This window comes from Daphnia carinata, chromosome 8, assembly GCF_022539665.2.
Source record: "Daphnia carinata strain CSIRO-1 chromosome 8, CSIRO_AGI_Dcar_HiC_V3, whole genome shotgun sequence".
In the NCBI taxonomy this organism is placed as follows: domain Eukaryota; kingdom Metazoa; phylum Arthropoda; class Branchiopoda; order Diplostraca; family Daphniidae; genus Daphnia; species Daphnia carinata.
Genome location: NC_081338.1, coordinates 1310178 through 1326223, shown reverse-complemented (window position 1 = coordinate 1326223; position 16046 = coordinate 1310178). Strand labels below are relative to the sequence as shown.

General features: G+C 40.8%; 2 protein-coding genes and 1 long non-coding RNA gene across 7 annotated transcripts; 2 read left to right on the top strand and 1 right to left on the bottom strand.

Annotated features, from left to right (window-relative positions):
• Positions 1-2964: 2964 nt before the first annotated feature.
• On the top strand, positions 2965-4673 carry LOC130697263 (uncharacterized). Its single transcript, XR_009002792.1, has 4 exons — positions 2965-3205; positions 3466-3735; positions 4030-4110; positions 4208-4673. It is a non-coding gene; the product is annotated as an uncharacterized LOC130697263 (long non-coding RNA).
• A 590-nt stretch (positions 4674-5263) lies between these two features.
• LOC130697258 (dihydropyrimidinase-like) lies at positions 5264-10944 on the top strand. 4 transcript variants are annotated; one of them, XM_059496623.1, is made up of 14 exons: positions 5264-5393; positions 5865-5951; positions 6675-6769; positions 6839-6912; positions 7008-7079; positions 7141-7179; positions 7249-7556; positions 7637-7750; positions 8453-8685; positions 9198-9534; positions 9610-9765; positions 9824-10079; positions 10165-10282; positions 10568-10944. In XM_059496623.1, exons 2-13 carry the CDS (start codon positions 5895-5897, stop codon positions 10245-10247), a joined length of 1824 nt encoding a protein of 607 aa, XP_059352606.1. In that variant the 5' UTR covers positions 5264-5393; positions 5865-5894; the 3' UTR covers positions 10248-10282; positions 10568-10944. The 4 variants fall into 4 exon arrangements, with proteins under 4 accessions (XP_059352606.1, XP_059352605.1, XP_057376179.2 ...); XM_059496622.1 differs by lacking the exons at positions 8453-8685; positions 10165-10282 and adding an exon at positions 8831-9060; XM_057520196.2 differs by lacking the exon at positions 10165-10282.
• Positions 10789-12683, bottom strand: LOC130697262 (S-adenosylmethionine sensor upstream of mTORC1-like). Of its 2 annotated transcripts, XM_057520199.2 has the most exons (5): positions 12286-12683; positions 12012-12178; positions 11722-11945; positions 11460-11652; positions 10789-11347 (listed from the first exon to the last, which is right to left on the bottom strand). In XM_057520199.2, exons 1-5 carry the CDS (start codon positions 12415-12417, stop codon positions 11236-11238), a joined length of 828 nt encoding a protein of 275 aa, XP_057376182.1. In that variant the 5' UTR covers positions 12418-12683; the 3' UTR covers positions 10789-11235. The 2 variants fall into 2 exon arrangements, with proteins under 2 accessions (XP_057376182.1, XP_057376181.1); XM_057520198.2 differs by having other exon boundaries at positions 10789-11652; positions 12286-12656.
• Between the last annotated feature and the right edge of the window lie 3363 nt (positions 12684-16046).

Genomic DNA, 16046 nt, shown 5'->3' with positions numbered 1-16046 from the left:
ACAATACAATTCACTCATCACTATCTAACAATTAAAAGTAAGGAATAGATTTCGAACCTTACAGTGCTAACGTTGTCATACCTGAAACATATTTTGTACTGTAAGAAAGAAACTATTTTAAAATTAAACTGGAATATCAAATGTTTTAAATTTTATAACGATACACAAATGCTAAATCCATGCCTATAAGTAATATATTTCATTAGTAGTTTTTAAGCCACCGTTGTTCCAAATCGAGGCATGTCGTACCAGGTCACACCGAAGAACCGGACCGAAAAGAATTCCTTCAAATGGCCACAACCAAATTGCACCAGTTCTACCATTTTCAGGTAAGGCAGATCAGTTTGCCCGATTGAGGCCAAATAAGAAATTTTTTACTTGTGAAGTCAGGCTGGTCGCGAGGCAATGTGTACTACTTAGTACATAATCGCGCCTACAGTTTTATATATGGAGAAAGTGTGTGTTGTCGCCACTAGGGCGTTGATATGGTTGCTTTAGTGGTTAAACCGCTAAAGTTAAACCAGTTAAACAATAATGCGTGTAGCGCGTGTCTTTTAAATTTTTTTGAACCGAATAATATGAATTCGGTTGATGTAAATTTTTCCAATGAGATAATATGTATAACATAAATACTAATATATATGTTACAATTATATATATACGATACTATTATATATATACAATACTGTAATATATATTATATATATATTGTACTTATATAATGAATATGTACAATTGGTGTGATAATTGAAATAAAAGAATATAAGAAAAACAATTTTTTAATTATTTGTCAGCTAAATTAATTATAATAATTAGTTGATTAATTACAGTAAATAGCCCTTGGTAAGGGCTATCTATTTCTGGGTAATTGTTATCAACATTTTCAAAGGGAAAAAATCTCAAAGGCAAAATGGGTTTTTGTTGTTTTTCGATCTAAGGTTCTAATGGACGCAACGGATAAAAACAAAAAAATAGATGTTACGTTTAAACTTTTTCCTTTTCTGAAAATTTAACATAAATTTCATAGAATTAGATAGCTCTTGATAAGAGCTATCGATTGATGCAAAATTTGTCAATTTTGACTGTTTATTTTCCTCATAAATAATTATTAAAGGATTTCTGATTTTAAAAAGGGGAGGGGGTGTGTGAAAAAGACGAAATTTTGCATTGATCGTTTGGTGCTTAATCTTCGTCAAAACAGGAAATCATTATAATATTTTTGTTGCTGGTGATTCCAGGAACAAGTTGTTATAAACGATTACTTTTAAGATGCTATATTTAACCCCAAAAATTACGTTTGAAAAAGTGGTTTTTGATAAACCATTATGGCGGCCATTTTTTTACCGCGCCAAGTTCAAATTAAAAAGTATAAATAAGTGTAAAAAATTGTAATTATAAGTACATATTTACATTTTGTTTGTGTCTAGAGAATTTCATATCCGTCTTAGATAGAAAATCTTAAAAATTAACTAAGATAAGCTAAACAAATTTATTTCATGGATTCTCATTTAATTTAGAATTTTAGGGGTCTTTTTCCACATTTCCGCGTGGAAAACTACGTTTTATCGCGACTTCCGCATGGAAAAACTCCAAGCAGACAATAAAAAAACAATTGACTAACGCCCTGCGCGCTTATCATTTAGCCCATAAGAAAAAGTGCATCTGCAACTATGTACTACTTAGTACATATGTAGTGAGACCATGTTGTGTGAAGTTAGCATGCCGAGGTCACAGCGCGAAAATTTTTGCGCCCCAAACCAATTCGAGGTTCATTCGGCCTTATTCATCAGGGTTTCAATCTCAACTGAAACCCACCGACACAAAAACATAATCGGTCGAGTTTTTTGCCTTGATGGCCCCGATGACCACCGTGATTATAGCTCTTTTTACTGTTTACCCCGATATTTGCCCCTCCTCGCCCTCGTTGGCAAAGTGGTCACTCGATTTGCCCCAAATGGATTTTTGAAGGTGGGGCGGGGTCCCAGACTAGAGTCAGCGGGACCGATACCTAGCTAGCCTGTTACAAGGCGGAAATCCCATCCTCTTTTATTTTTTATTTTTCCATCAGTATCGAAAAGGCCCGTTGACTACTTAATACACCAGTGTATCGTTCGATTTACGAAATCAAATTTTTTGGTATATTAGATTTTGATCGCGATCATCGCTTGTTTGAACAGCTGACGTTTCCTTTTAACACCTGTTGTTTTTGTTCTTTAAGAAAAAATTCTTAGGATCTCTATATTGCAACCTCTTTTATATCTAAGCAACTCTATTTAGAACTTTATTCTCTATTAGAAACTAAACTCAAATGAGTAAATTAGTTTTTCAAAAATAAGACTGACCGGGATTAGTAAAAATGTCCTCTGACTGAGGAAATTTTGTCCGGAATTAGCATACAGGGTATACAGCCAATTCATGGAAGCCGATAGGCCCAAGCGCTTTACCCTAATTATGTTAAAAGACTCATCAGAAGCTGTAGGTGCTTTTCCCACTTCTCAACTACAATGCAACTGAAAGAATAACCAACAGTGAGAAACGCTCGAAGTTTAACGCGCACACTGTAATAATCCCTCACTGTGGCCTCAAATCGTTTTGAAACCAGTAGTTAGTATGTATTCAAATAGGCTACTGTATTCGAGTTTTGGTTCCACTGCGTCGATACAAAAATTGTTTTCAAGGTAAAAGGCGAAACGTAACATAAATGAGCCACGTGCCCCAATAATCAATTTCCGCCCAGTTCCGTATAACGAGAAAGCTACATGGTCGTAATCTTCCTACATAGAAAACAAACAAATAAATTTAGAAATTTCTCCTTTCCCGTTGACCACAAAAGTTAAGATGACGTCGACATTTCTTTTTTCCGCTTTACCAGTACTATTCTTGCTATGGAAGGTGTATGTGTGCGATGTGGCAGTTTTCACTCCCTATGTTCATTCGCACCTCAGTGAGCTGGGTTTCAGAACATCACTGCTGGTTTCCTTCCCGTCACCCAGCCCACTCTCTTGAGTTCTAGCCATTCTTTGAAACTCGACACCCATATTTTTGTTGAACATTAAACATTTCGTCGATGGAACACTAAGGTGATTCAAGTACGTGTCCTTATCCTCTCTGCAACATCGTGCCTTCCTTTCATTTTATTTGCCAATCGTTACAGCGCGAATCATTAAAAAACTGTGCATCCTGGTTAAATTTACGCCCTGCGTAGGTAAGTAACTAAGTTCTAAAATGCAAAAAATAAAAACAGAATAAAGTGTCTGCTTAGTGAGCTATCTTTAAAACTCTTTGAGCCTACTACAGTTTTGTTTGCATGCACTACCGATGTTAAATTTAGTACGGATTGTTTTTTTCGTTTTCTGTTACAATTTCACATCAGGAATTTATACCTCTATCGTTTTTCTTCCTAAATTTATACGAACTTTTCATTTGTTACATTTTATTCTCACGTAATGCAATTCGCACCGGAAGTAAAATGTCCATCGATCAAGCAAATCAGCCAAACATTGGTGGGGAGGACGCTGGGGAGCGTAAGCCAAATATTATAGTGGACGAGCCTTCGGCGATGTGTATCCCAGCACTAGGTGGTCCAGCTAACCAGCCCAAACCGCGTGTCCTCGCTACATCTTTTTTGGTTATGTGCCCGACGCGTTCAATGTAAAGTCGCCACTCATGTCGTTAGAACGATTTCAACAACCACAACCAGATGCTGATAACAAACCCATGACAAAAAATAACCAAGTAATATGATCGTAGATACCAACTCAAAATTTCAGTAAATCTTATTGCTAGCATAAAACGGGAATAGAAAAACACAAACAAACAAACATGAATGTTGTTCGTTTGATTGACCTTTATCGGGTCTTTTGCAGCATCGTCAGGTCGAATGCTTGAAACTTGTTTTTTGTAATATTTCATGAAAGTCTGTCTTTCGGTTGCAGTTTACTGGAATAGTAAGCAACTAAGCATAATGATAATGATGATTTATTTTATTATATTATTATTATTATTTATTTATTTATTATACATTACTAGGCTAAAGAAGAAGTAAACGACTGTGATGAAGCTCCGGAAACCTTCAAAACGATTGCCGCCTTCTCATCAGAATATTGCCAGGTTATAAACCGTACATTTATTTATTTTCTTTTTCGTTCTGAAAATAATCCAAGGATGTCAGAAGAGAATCGTCTAACTTATTCAGAGCAATTCGTAGTTTCCGCTCGCGCTGAACGAGCACCTTCCTTCTCAATTGCTGTATCGTACATCCCACGCTGTACACTGGGCCATACTTTTTTTTTTGTTTTAAAAAGGACTTCTCTGTTCCTGCTGAAGGTCGACGGGGTTACATCTTTAAGTACTAAAGGAATTTTGTTAATAGTTCCATGAGTGCTAATAATGGCTGCAACGGGAAACGTTGTTTCTTTGTCAGTTGGAAGTCTAGAAGTCGCCTACGGCAGTTCACGTGACGGCTTTCCGAACAAAACACACTTCCCCAATGAGAGTTTTTCATTGACTTCCTCCTCTTCAAAACCAGAAAAACTGAAGAAACAAAGCGAAAGAAAAAAATAATAATAAAACAACTGCATACATCCTCACAAAGCAAAAAGTTAGAAGTATAATTTTTTTCGACCATGAAATGCTGGAAGTATCGTCATGAAAAGGGAAAACCTGGAACAGATGTCGGAAACTGAAATATACGCAGCCAGACAAAGAGAATCACGAGAGCACCAGAGATAGACCCACATTTTTGCCGAGAAAGGGGAGAGGGTGTCTGGCAAAAGCTTTGGGATGGTAGGAATGTCTTGAACAATTCTCCGACCATATGGTCGTTCAACATCCGCTGCGGAAGTGTTGCCAATCACGAAAACTCAAACGGAATGAAACGTGTAAGCAAAAACAGTAAAGAACGAGTGCACCACAGAATATGTGTTGGACAAAAAGACAAGGTGCGAATGATCATGCTGCATACTGTTAAAATAGAACCCACTCGAAAGATTCTTTACAGACATGGAACATGTCATAGCAGTCGGCAAGGAGTTTCTTCCGGGATTTTCGAAAACTAATATGTTTTACTTTTTGGACTCGAAGAGAGGGAGGGTGGAACATAGTCAACAGCACCATCCAAGCCATTGTAGACAATTCGTAAGTTACGTCCAAAAATGTGCCCCCACCCCACCCGAAAAACAATTTTGGGGAGTGAATGAGGAATAGTTTCACATTCTGTCGCTAGATGAGTCCGCTTGCCGTTAAGCACGAGCCGACTGAAAAGAAAAAAGAAAGTGCCTTCCTCTTTGGGTTCCATTCCCCCGTGTGGCTACACTCAGCTTCAGGCGAGAGCTCTGTCTTAGTCTCCCTCTCATTTCATCTCGTGCGTGTGTGTTTGTGTGTTTTTGAGTTTGGTAAGTTCTCCTTTTGGAACTCAACATAGAAATCTCGTCATCTCTCTCTCAACCTCTAACATCAGGGTATTTCTCGTTTAAATTGAGCCTAGCTTTGCATTGTTCTCATTCACGTTGTTACACGATTGTTTTTCATTTTCTGGTCGGTTACATTTGGAACAACCACATTCACAAAAAAGGCGGTTCTTTTTTATTTTACACGAAAGCTCAAATCACGGTTACGGCTACCACAGTTTTCACGGGTGGGCTGGTTACTCTAGCGTTGCAGAAAGGTGTTGATTATTGCGGTTTCTCGATAGACGGCAATTTCCATCAGACGCCTAGGTTTAACGAGCGAAAAGGAAAAAAAAATACTGCAATATCCGTGTGGTGTATTGATCCATGACGTCACGAACGGGACAACGATAGCAGTCCCGGCAGCCCGGATAGTGTGCGTCTGACTAACGATCGGCGCTTTTATTATCCTTACAGACTCGAGACGACCAACCAGAAAACGACGCAATGGCGGCCAGGGCTCAATCCACAACGCCCGTTCGCAAAGTTCCTATCCATTTGCAGGTAACAAAGTCTTCATTTTAAGTATTCTATAAATTAGAACCAGATGTTAACTTTACTCAAAAAACGCTTCCCCCGAAAGAAAAAAGTGATAAGAGAAAATGTATTTATAAATAAATATTCAAGTATGTATATTATTTGGGAGTGTGCCGCGCGCATGCTCTTGTAATGGGAGTAAAATGGGGTTTGACAACCCGTTTAGAGCGTCTACACTCGTGCTCCATGTTGATGTAATGAGGTTGCCAAACCTGTTTGTCGCTCAACTGCTGGAATCCTAGTTTCTTTTCTGCCGCAGGCTATTTTGAAATTCAAATTCTTTTTGAACGTGGTTTTTGTACACACTTCGGGAAAAGAGAAATGATGTTTCTGACTGAAAGACTACAAAAAACGTGCTTGGTGTTAATAGAGGGAGGAAACGTGACTCTGCATTTTCCATTGTCCTTATTTTCTGTGGGTTAGAGTTGAACGTAAGGAGAAATTTCTTTTTTTAAATATTTTCCTTTTACTCGTAGACCGCTGATTCGCTTAATCCGTTTCGCCTCCCTCGTAGAAGCCTAACTGTCCTTTCCCCTACAGAGTAAAGAAACTCAATACTCTCCGAGGGTGGTCTGTTTCGAAAATATATATTTCTTTTTGCCACGAAATTGGATATGTTACAATTTTTTTACAACTAATTTTTAAACAACAAATTGATTGATTTTTCAAATTATTATTGATTTTTTGTAGAGCGCCCAGAATAGACTTTTGATTAAGAACGGCAAAGTCGTCAATGGTGATGGCATCCAAGATGCTGATGTTTATATTGAGGAGGGTATCATTAAGTGAGTTGAACGTCAAATGGCTTTAGCTGACTTTTACGTTTTTAATGCTATCTTTTATGACTTCCCTAGGCAAGTTGGAAACAATTTAATTGTTCCTGGCGGAAGTAGAGTGATTGATGCCAGGGGAAAGTATGTCATTCCAGGTTCGTTAAGGTGTCATGCATCGGCTTCGTTCTTTCAAGTGTTGGTAGACTTTCTCTTTTAAAAACTATTTGTTCTTTTCTCTTTGCCTTTTCAGGAGGCATTGACACCCACACGCATCTCCAATTGCCCTTTATGGGAACGACGACGGCAGACGATTTTTACACTGGTACATCGATCGACTGATGGGCTTTAAATCGCCATATTCATTTTAAATTTTTATTTCGTAGGCACGCGAGCTGCCCTGGCTGGAGGGACCACCACTATAAGTACTTTTAATTAGTCTTTAAGAGATTACTTTCTAGTGAATATCATTTAACTTTTGCTTGTCGTTGTAGTTGATTTCGCTATTCCGAGCAAGGGACAGTCACTGGTGGAAGCGTACAAACAGTGGCGCGAGCGAGCGGATGATAAAGTAGCATGTGATTACGCCCTCCACGTTGCGGTCACTTGGTGGTCACCGGAAGTGCAGGCAGAGATGGAAGAGCTTTGCCGCGACCATGGCGTCAACTCCTTCAAAATGTTCATGGCTTACAAGGATCTGTGGCAACTGAGCGATACCGAGTTGTTTGAAGCTTTCGAGAAGTGCAAGGAGTTGGGTGCCGTCGCCCAAGTCCATGCCGAGAACGGCGATATCATCAAAGAGGTGAGAAGCGCCAGCAACTATTCTTCTAGTCCCCGCCTGCTCAGTTTTTCTTATCTCATTAATCACATGCATTTCAACAGAATTGCAAGAAATTATTGGCCGCTGGTGTCACTGGACCCGAAGGTCATGAAATGTCTCGGCCGGAAGAAGTGGAAGCCGAAGCTGTAAACCGCGCCTGCGTTTTAGCCAATCAGGTTCCATTTTTTTTTTCTTTTTTACTTTAGAAATTCTTTTGTTTTCATCTTTTTTGGATAAAATATGGTATACGTTTAAGTCAGTAGATATGTTACAAGTGTATTTGATATTTTCTGTCGTCGCAAACATATTATCAGTTAGCTCTAATCGGCATCATCCGGGCCATCCGACCGTGACACCCATTCAACTGTACGCGCCGAATTCGCATTTTCCCATTCAGACGGAAAAGGGCAGACTCACTTTTCTTTTGATGCGGTTAAAATTTTTCTACATACCTATAGAATCCATCAAAAGTTTCAGAAGTATGCGTAGGATTGCTCGAATATTTTATTTATTGATTTATTTTTTATTATTATTCACTTATTTTTTGTTAAAACCGATTCTTGTGTTTCTTATATATTTTTTTAAATTGGTTATTGTATTGCATATACCCATAGTTCAACCTAACGCCTCAAGCGAATTTTGCATTAGTGTAATTTAATTTTAACCGATGAAGAGTTTTAGGATATTATTTTGACCACTTTAGTTATTTATTTGTCAAAACTTTCTTTTTTATTCTATTTGTATGTTGTTTATGGAATCAGAATGACCAATTTTATTCAGTTGCCCACTTTTTTTTCTTTTTTAAATTTTACCTTGCATGTTCTTTATTTGCATTATTTTTATTTTTATGATTTCATTTGTTCATCCGCTTATGTTAGGTAAATTGCCCGCTGTATGTTGTGCACGTGATGTCCAAAAGCGCTGGTGAGGTAGTAGCTGAAAAGCGACGCCAGGGCATAGTTGTGTACGGAGAGCCGATTGCGGCTTCTCTGGCCACCGATGGAAAGCACTATTGGAATTCCTGCTGGCGCCATGCAGCGGCTCACGTGATGGGTCCTCCGCTTCGGCCAGACTCTACCACACCCGACTATTTGATGGATCTTTTGGCTAAGTAAATTACCCCACCATAAAAACGTCTGCTCTGCAAATGACGAATTCGGGCCGCTTACAAATGTTGGATGAGTTTCTGGACGGACGGTTCGGTAGGAATCCTTCAACGGATTCTGCTAACTGGCTGAACACTGTTGTGTGAATAGGTGAACTGTCCTCTATACATCGTGAAAATGACCGGCGCGGGTAGTGCCCGCCTGCTGGCAGATAAGCGAAGCCAAGGGCTGATTGTCTACGGCGAAGTGACGGCTGCTGCTTTAGCGACGGCGGCTCAATGCGACAAGGGATCGTGGAGTAACGGGGCAGCATATTTAACCAGCCCACCGCTCCGTCCGGACCCCGAAACTCCCCAAATACTAATGGATTTACTTTCAAGGTGGAAATTGGTGAAAATCCGTGGGGGTGTGGCAGTGAGGGAGGGGGTTAGCAGAGCTTGCCAAGCACTTGGAAGGGTTGAAAAGGAAATGGAACTTGTCGGGAAATTTGAACGATTGATTTGTTTGTTGATTTTAGTGATGATTTGCAGTTGACTGGTACCGACCACTGCACTTTCTCGTCGGCTCAAAAGGAGATAGGCAAAGGCGATTTCACCAAGATTCCCAACGGTGTCAATGGAGTGGAAGAAAGAATGTCGCTGATTTGGGAGAAGGGAGTCGTTTCTGGCAAGATGGATCCAGCCCGTTTCGTGGCAGTTACATCGATGAATGCGGCAAAAATTTTTAACATGTACCCCAAAAAAGGATGCATTGCAGTTGGATCAGATGCTGATATCGTCATTTGGGATCCCAAACTGGAGCATACCATATCGGCAGCAACTCATCACTCGGCTGTGGATTTCAACATTTTTGAGGTTCATTTCCTTTTTTCATTCATAATGGAAATTTAAAAATTTATTAGCGATTGATTTGTTCAAAAACATTATTAGGGAATAACCTGCCGAGGTGGGCCTGAATACGTGATTGCCAATGGTCGGGTGACTGTTGACGAGGGTCAGGTGAAGGCTGTTCAGGGTTACGGATCTTTCATTCCTACTGCACCGTTCGCGCCATTTGTTTACGATGCTGTCACCGAGCGTGAAAAGGTATAATTTATTTTGATAACAGCAGTCTTTAATTTAATAACGTTGAATGTCCCAACAGGTTCACCAGTTGATCAAGGTGGAACGGGAAGGCCGTATTGTAGCTGTACGTAACGCTGTGGTTCCCGTCGTCCCACCAGCGACTAGCAACGGCGAGGCCTTAGAACTCAATTTGTCATCAGTCAACGGTGTAGAAGAGGTCGTCGCTGCAGCCGATCACCATTTCGCTGCTCATCAGCATTTCACTCGTCCACCAACCAGTTCCGGTGGCCGAAACATGCAGGACACGACATTCTCTCTCAGCGCTGAATATCCAAGTAAACTATGAACTTTTTGTTTCACATTTCATCTGTGCAGTGCAAAGTAGAGAAAAAACAAATACTGATGCTGACACCAATTCAGATCCGGCGGATGAATCGGACAACAAACGCTCGACCATTCGAGTTAAAGCGCCACCGGGGGGCCATTCTACCGGCCTGTGGTAGTCGCTCTAATACACGATAACTTCTCAGCCAAACAGGTTCATCATTATAGATGAAAATTCAAATAGCCTGTCTTGTCTGCTTGGCTTTGGTATCGTTACAATTTACTGTCCGAGTTTACGTTTCACCCCGTTCGCAACTAGTCTCAAGCGTTTTTATTAATTGATGTGTCTATTTGTTTGTTTGTTTGTTTTTTGTTTTTTTGTCTTGCATACTTCCATAAAACACAATTGTCACCAGCCGTTAATTGTTCGGCTTAAAGCCATGTGTTGCGTTAGACTATTCGATTTTCCTAATTTTTTTCTTTTCTTTCTGATTAAAAGGCATGGCTGACGTGGAAGAAGAAGCAAAGGGCAAAAAAAATTCGATCCAAGTAAAAAACCCGCCAGGCGGCAAGTCTTCAGGACCTTTTTGGTAGATAATCTCTAGTGAAATTTTACACGCAGCTTCAACCGATTATGATTCCCTTTCAAGCATTTAATCGATTATAAGGGTAGTTTTTTTCTATTTTGTTTTATTACCATTACATTTTAAAAAACCTTTGTTTTCTATATATACTTTTTCTTTTACCGTTGTCATCTGCCTGTTTCCCAATACTCTCAGACCTTCGGTAACTACTCACTCACATCACTTGCATTGTAAGGCTGTTTTGTTCGATCCATGTTGATCTTTTATGGAATATGAATCCTATTGAAGGCTGGATTTGCTTGTTTTCTAGCATTTTATGGTATCCTATGTGAACCGCACAAGACGTGTTTTTTTCTTTCCAATGCCTACTCTGTTAGCCTAGAGGCCTATGATTCACTGAATCGTGATCTGGTTTTCTATGCACCGCAACCTTTTTCGCGTGTGCTACACCAAAAAAAAACAAAAACAGAAGCAGCATCGTTCAGGATTTCACCCTTTCTCGAATCTATCTCCTTTTTTGTGTGTGCGCACGTATCGCTACGTTTCGTTGAATAAAACAGTAATTGGTTGTTTCAAAACTTTTTTATTCATTCATCAAACATTGGCAAATTACTGAATCCTTCGGCAATTTCTGCTTCTGTAAACTTGATTTCATCCTTTTCCTCGTTCTCTGAATCACTGGGGTTGTAAAAATCCTGCGGGATATACATTTTTGATGCTAAAAGTTCGCGATCGTCGGCTTTTAGTTCTGTCTCAACCGAATTTTTACGGAAGGCCATACAATGAGCATGTTGCAGCTTTTCATACTTGATGCGCTTAAACCCTATGACACTAAGAGCTTCTCGCCAACTTCTCATCACTTTCGAGTTTGAGTGAGCTGCTTTAGAATCAGGAGTGATGATTATGAGTATTCCTTCTCTCAACAACAGCAAGTTGGCTTTTTCACAGCAAGTCCATCGTTGACTTGGAGAAGGAAAATATTCCAGCAAAAATGAAAAAACTAGAGCAAAGACAATATATTACTATACAGCTCCAAATCACATACAGGAAACCTACATGCAAAGTATACCTATGCAATGAAATTGGTTGGTTGCCAAACTTAATACATTTTGACCATCTATCACTGTTGTTTTTCCAAGAGGAACGTTAAGAAAGTCACACTGGTAAACTGATTCTAGGGCTGGGTACAGATCTATTGGAAGAACATTAAGTTCTTCATATTCTCCAAATGGGTTATAACAGCTTCCCACATCTAATACTGTTACCTTTGAATTTTGCAATATAAATTTTGACCTAACATAAGTAAAAATAAATATAGAATTAAAGTTTTCTATAGATTCAACTTTATCAAGAACTTACCACTCGGTATCTGTGTTGGATTTCTGTCTGTGCAGTTGCAAACCACCAGCAAAGAAGTAATATTTGAGAAATGACCAAGTCCAGTTGATTCTTGATGTGGTTGGATTATAAACTCGAAGTTGCTCCCAATGTTCAGTTGCAAGTTTATGCATGCTGCTTGCATATTTCTTTAGCAATATATTTTTTTTATTTAACCAAAATAATTACGATTTTGCGCTAAGCAATTGACACGTTTTATGCAAATTTTGTTCTCAACATAGAAACATAAATGTACCTTTAAACATGACACATTTCTACAATGATTCATCCAGACAGATTCCATATCACCAGATTTATACAATTCTTGACGCAATCGCCTGTGCACGTTTTTAACTACATCAGCCAACATTTGCCCATCATTTGCCATACGGACAAATTTCTGTTTTGTCACAAATTACAGTACGATCCACTGGTTGCCACTGAAATACGAGAGCAGCGCCGTCGTCCTGCACTACGCCATAAGACCGCTTAAAACAATGCTCGGCGTAACTCTCCCCGCGCACAGGAGGGACTTCAAAGGGAATGATGAATTTAACACGGGCTCTTATGGAAGAACCATAGTTTTAAGAAGTTTTTTCAGTATGTGGTTCTGGGCATGTTGAGTAAAAAACTATGTTAAACTATAGGTGACGCGCATTTTTGGGTACCATTTTCGTTTTTGTTCTACTCTTCATAGCATAGATAAAGACCTCTGGTTCGTTATCTGCGGGATAGAGTCTTTTGGGCTACTTGGCAAAAGGACTCTAGGGTTCCGACACAAGGACTTCTGTACCTCGACACTTGGACAATTGGTACACGACGAAAGGACATCTGCCAATCGACGTTCGGACTACTAGTCCCCGACTTTTGGGCGCAACAATAAATTGTTGCTGAACCCAACGAGCGCTACACTTTCCGACAAGAGGACTCCCGTGCCATCGACGTTAGGACTACAGATGTTTTTCTATGATGTATACCTATATAATATTGTAATATTTTTTTTCTATAACACAAATATTAAAATTCATAAACCGATACATCATAGATACTTTTTGTTGGGCATTAAATTTTGATTTGTAGATTCCGAATAAAATATTAGTTTTCTTGTCAATCAAGTGATTTTAATAAAACAATGTGTTTTTATCGCACCATTTTGAATTTGAATAACTAATAAACTATGTGTTCCAAATCAAAATAAACTTTATTTTCAACATCCTCGTTAAATTTGGAATGCCAATCACGTATTTGTATAACACTATCAAGGTTTTTACAAAAAATAGAAAAAGTCGGGCTTGTATATTTTGTCGGGCTTATTTATAAGCTCCATTCTTTCGCGAAGTAGCGTAATCACTTTGAATTTTAATAAGCCGTCATAAACTGTAAATCCCAATGAATGGTGCCTTAGTTACGGGAATCATTAATTTCGTTTTGCAGGTTCACTACCTGTTGCTGCATTCTATTACAGTTTCATACCTCATAACAGTGTCCTGTCATATACCCCCTCAATAGATGGCCAACCGGTAAGTAGGCGACGGGTCGTCTGCTCCCAGTCACGGAGGGCAGTCTGGAACCTGGCCGTCTACTGTGTGGTTGAAAGAAGGAGCTTTGCGCTATCGCTGGCTTCCCTTCGCGTACTTGTGTGTAATTGTGTTGAACTTGTGAAAGTGTTACCCTGACAAATACACTTCGTTTTGCCTGAGCTTTGGAATTACCCATCTGTCCTAACGTCTACGCGGCTACCTGTCTCGCTATCCCGGTTTTTGGGTCCAGCGTCGGCTACATCCGTAACAATTGGTGTCAGAAGAGGGATTGAGGAGGATTGAAGATCGAGGATATTCATCTCCGCCAGGCCATTGAACAACTTTTTTTTTTTAAAGTTGCCTGCAACGGACCCGCGTGCCGCCCACGCTTGAAGGAAATTTTCGCAGACGTGGTCGCCGCCATTGTGGATTGTCCTTACCGGCGCCAAAGGGGAGTGGATCCCATCCCGCCGTGACGTCTTTGGTGAAGAGTGGAGGAACGGTACAGGTAAGTATTTCAACCCTTGTTACCTATAGCCACGGGCTATTAAATAAACAATCCCAGCGCATGATTTTGGTTTGTACTGTGTGTAGTTAGAAATTGTATCTCTTTTTTTGTGGCGTGCCTTTTTGCCCGCCCCTCTTGGTCTCGCACGTCCCGTCTTTTTTTTTTTTTCTCCTTTTTTTGGGGCGCCTCACACGTTTTTGTTGTCACGTGTGATATTTTGGTTTTCATTTTTTTTTTCTCCTAAGCGATCGGATTTACGGCGTGGAAGTGTTTTTTTTTCTTTTCCACCTTTTTTTTTTTTTTTTTCTCGCGTGGACAAGGAAAAGATTTTTGGGTGCGAATTACGCTGTGAGACGTCGCTCGGCTTCTCACTTTTCTTTTTTTTTTTTTGGGTTTGACGGCGTTTTGTGGTACGTACCTATTTGTTTTTTCCTCCTCTCTGCTCATTTTGTTTGCTTCTTTTTCTCGTTTTTTTTTTGGGCCTCGTTTGGTTTTCTGGGCCTTTCGCGCTTGCTTTTTGTTTGTTTTTTTGTTTGGTATTTTCGAATTTTCGTAAGGTTGATTCTGCATGTCGGATTTGAATCCCGACGTCCCAGATCCTTTTTTTGGCTTCGAACCACAGTACTACCTTCGGAATCAGAGGGGAAAAGCTCGCCAAACAACAGCAAGAGCACGTATTGTTCGTCCGGTGCCGCGTTCACCTGCGACGAAAACGGGCTGTCCGAAGTTGGAGTTTGCACTGACAGCAGAAGCGTCTCCATCAACAGACATGGCAGACAATAACGAGCTAATCGTGGCTTTAAATAGGTTTGCTGAAGTAGCAGCGGCTGACGGTGCGGCGAGGCAAAATCAGGTTGCCCAACTCGTCGAAATTATTAACGTGCAACAACAGCAGAACAACGAAGCTATCCAAGCACTTGCTGCCGCTTTGCCAGCTCCCCAGACAGTCCGTCCGTCGACGATTGCTGTCAATTCAATACCACGCTTCCCGGGTGCTGTTGGCGAAGATGCGCAAGGGTTTATTGACCATGTGGGACGCGTTGGTGGGTTAGAGGGTTGGACAGAGGAGAATCGACTTTTGGTGGCTGTGACACGTCTCGAGGGCACTGCCTCCCAATGGCACGTGCAAACGGGACACCATCATGCTACCTGGACGATTTGGTCAGCCGCACTAGTAACAAACTTTGCTCGGGCGCTTTCGTTTTTGGAGTGGAGTTCGCTCGTAGAGTCTAGGGTACAAAAACCAGGGGAATCTTGCCTTGAGTATGCGTTGGACAAGCGACGGTTGTGCCTACGTTGTCCCGTCCCCTTACCGGAGGATGATGTTATCAAGATGTTGCTGAGAGGTCTCGCGAACCCAATTCACGTCGCAGCCTTAACTTCTCCCTTACCGGTAGACTTTATGGCCTTCTTGACGCGACTCAGGGACTTAGAGCAACTTGGGTTAACGCCACCAGTGCCCAGCATGCCAGCGTCTACTTATGCGCCGCTTTTCCAATCCACGCCCCCTGTTTTAACAGCTCCGCAGTCAACTGTCCCTGGACCAGCAACACCAGATTTGACCACACTCTTTCAAAGTCTGGGTGACCGCTTGGTCAACCAAATTTCATCGTCGCTGTCACGACTCACCGTTAATCCCGGACCTAGTGCTCCGCGGATGGGTGGTGGAGGGTTTACCCCAAGAGACCAGCGCAAAGATTGTGTTATTCGTGCAATCGGCACGGCCATATTGCTAGAGATTGTCCGGCAAAAAACGACGGCGTAGTGCGTCGAGGGCAATGGCGCCCATGAAGGGATTTTTTGTCACTGAAAGTCGCCCAGCCTTGCCTCTTATCAAGGTCTGGGTAGAAAAAATTGGGGAAGTGACGGCACTCGTCGACTCGGGGGCTAGCGTTAGTGCGGTACGGCTAGGCGTCGTGCGGAAATTTATGGACCTTCATCGGAATTCCACGAAAACTAAATTGAGAGGCGTCGACAACAAGCTTGTGC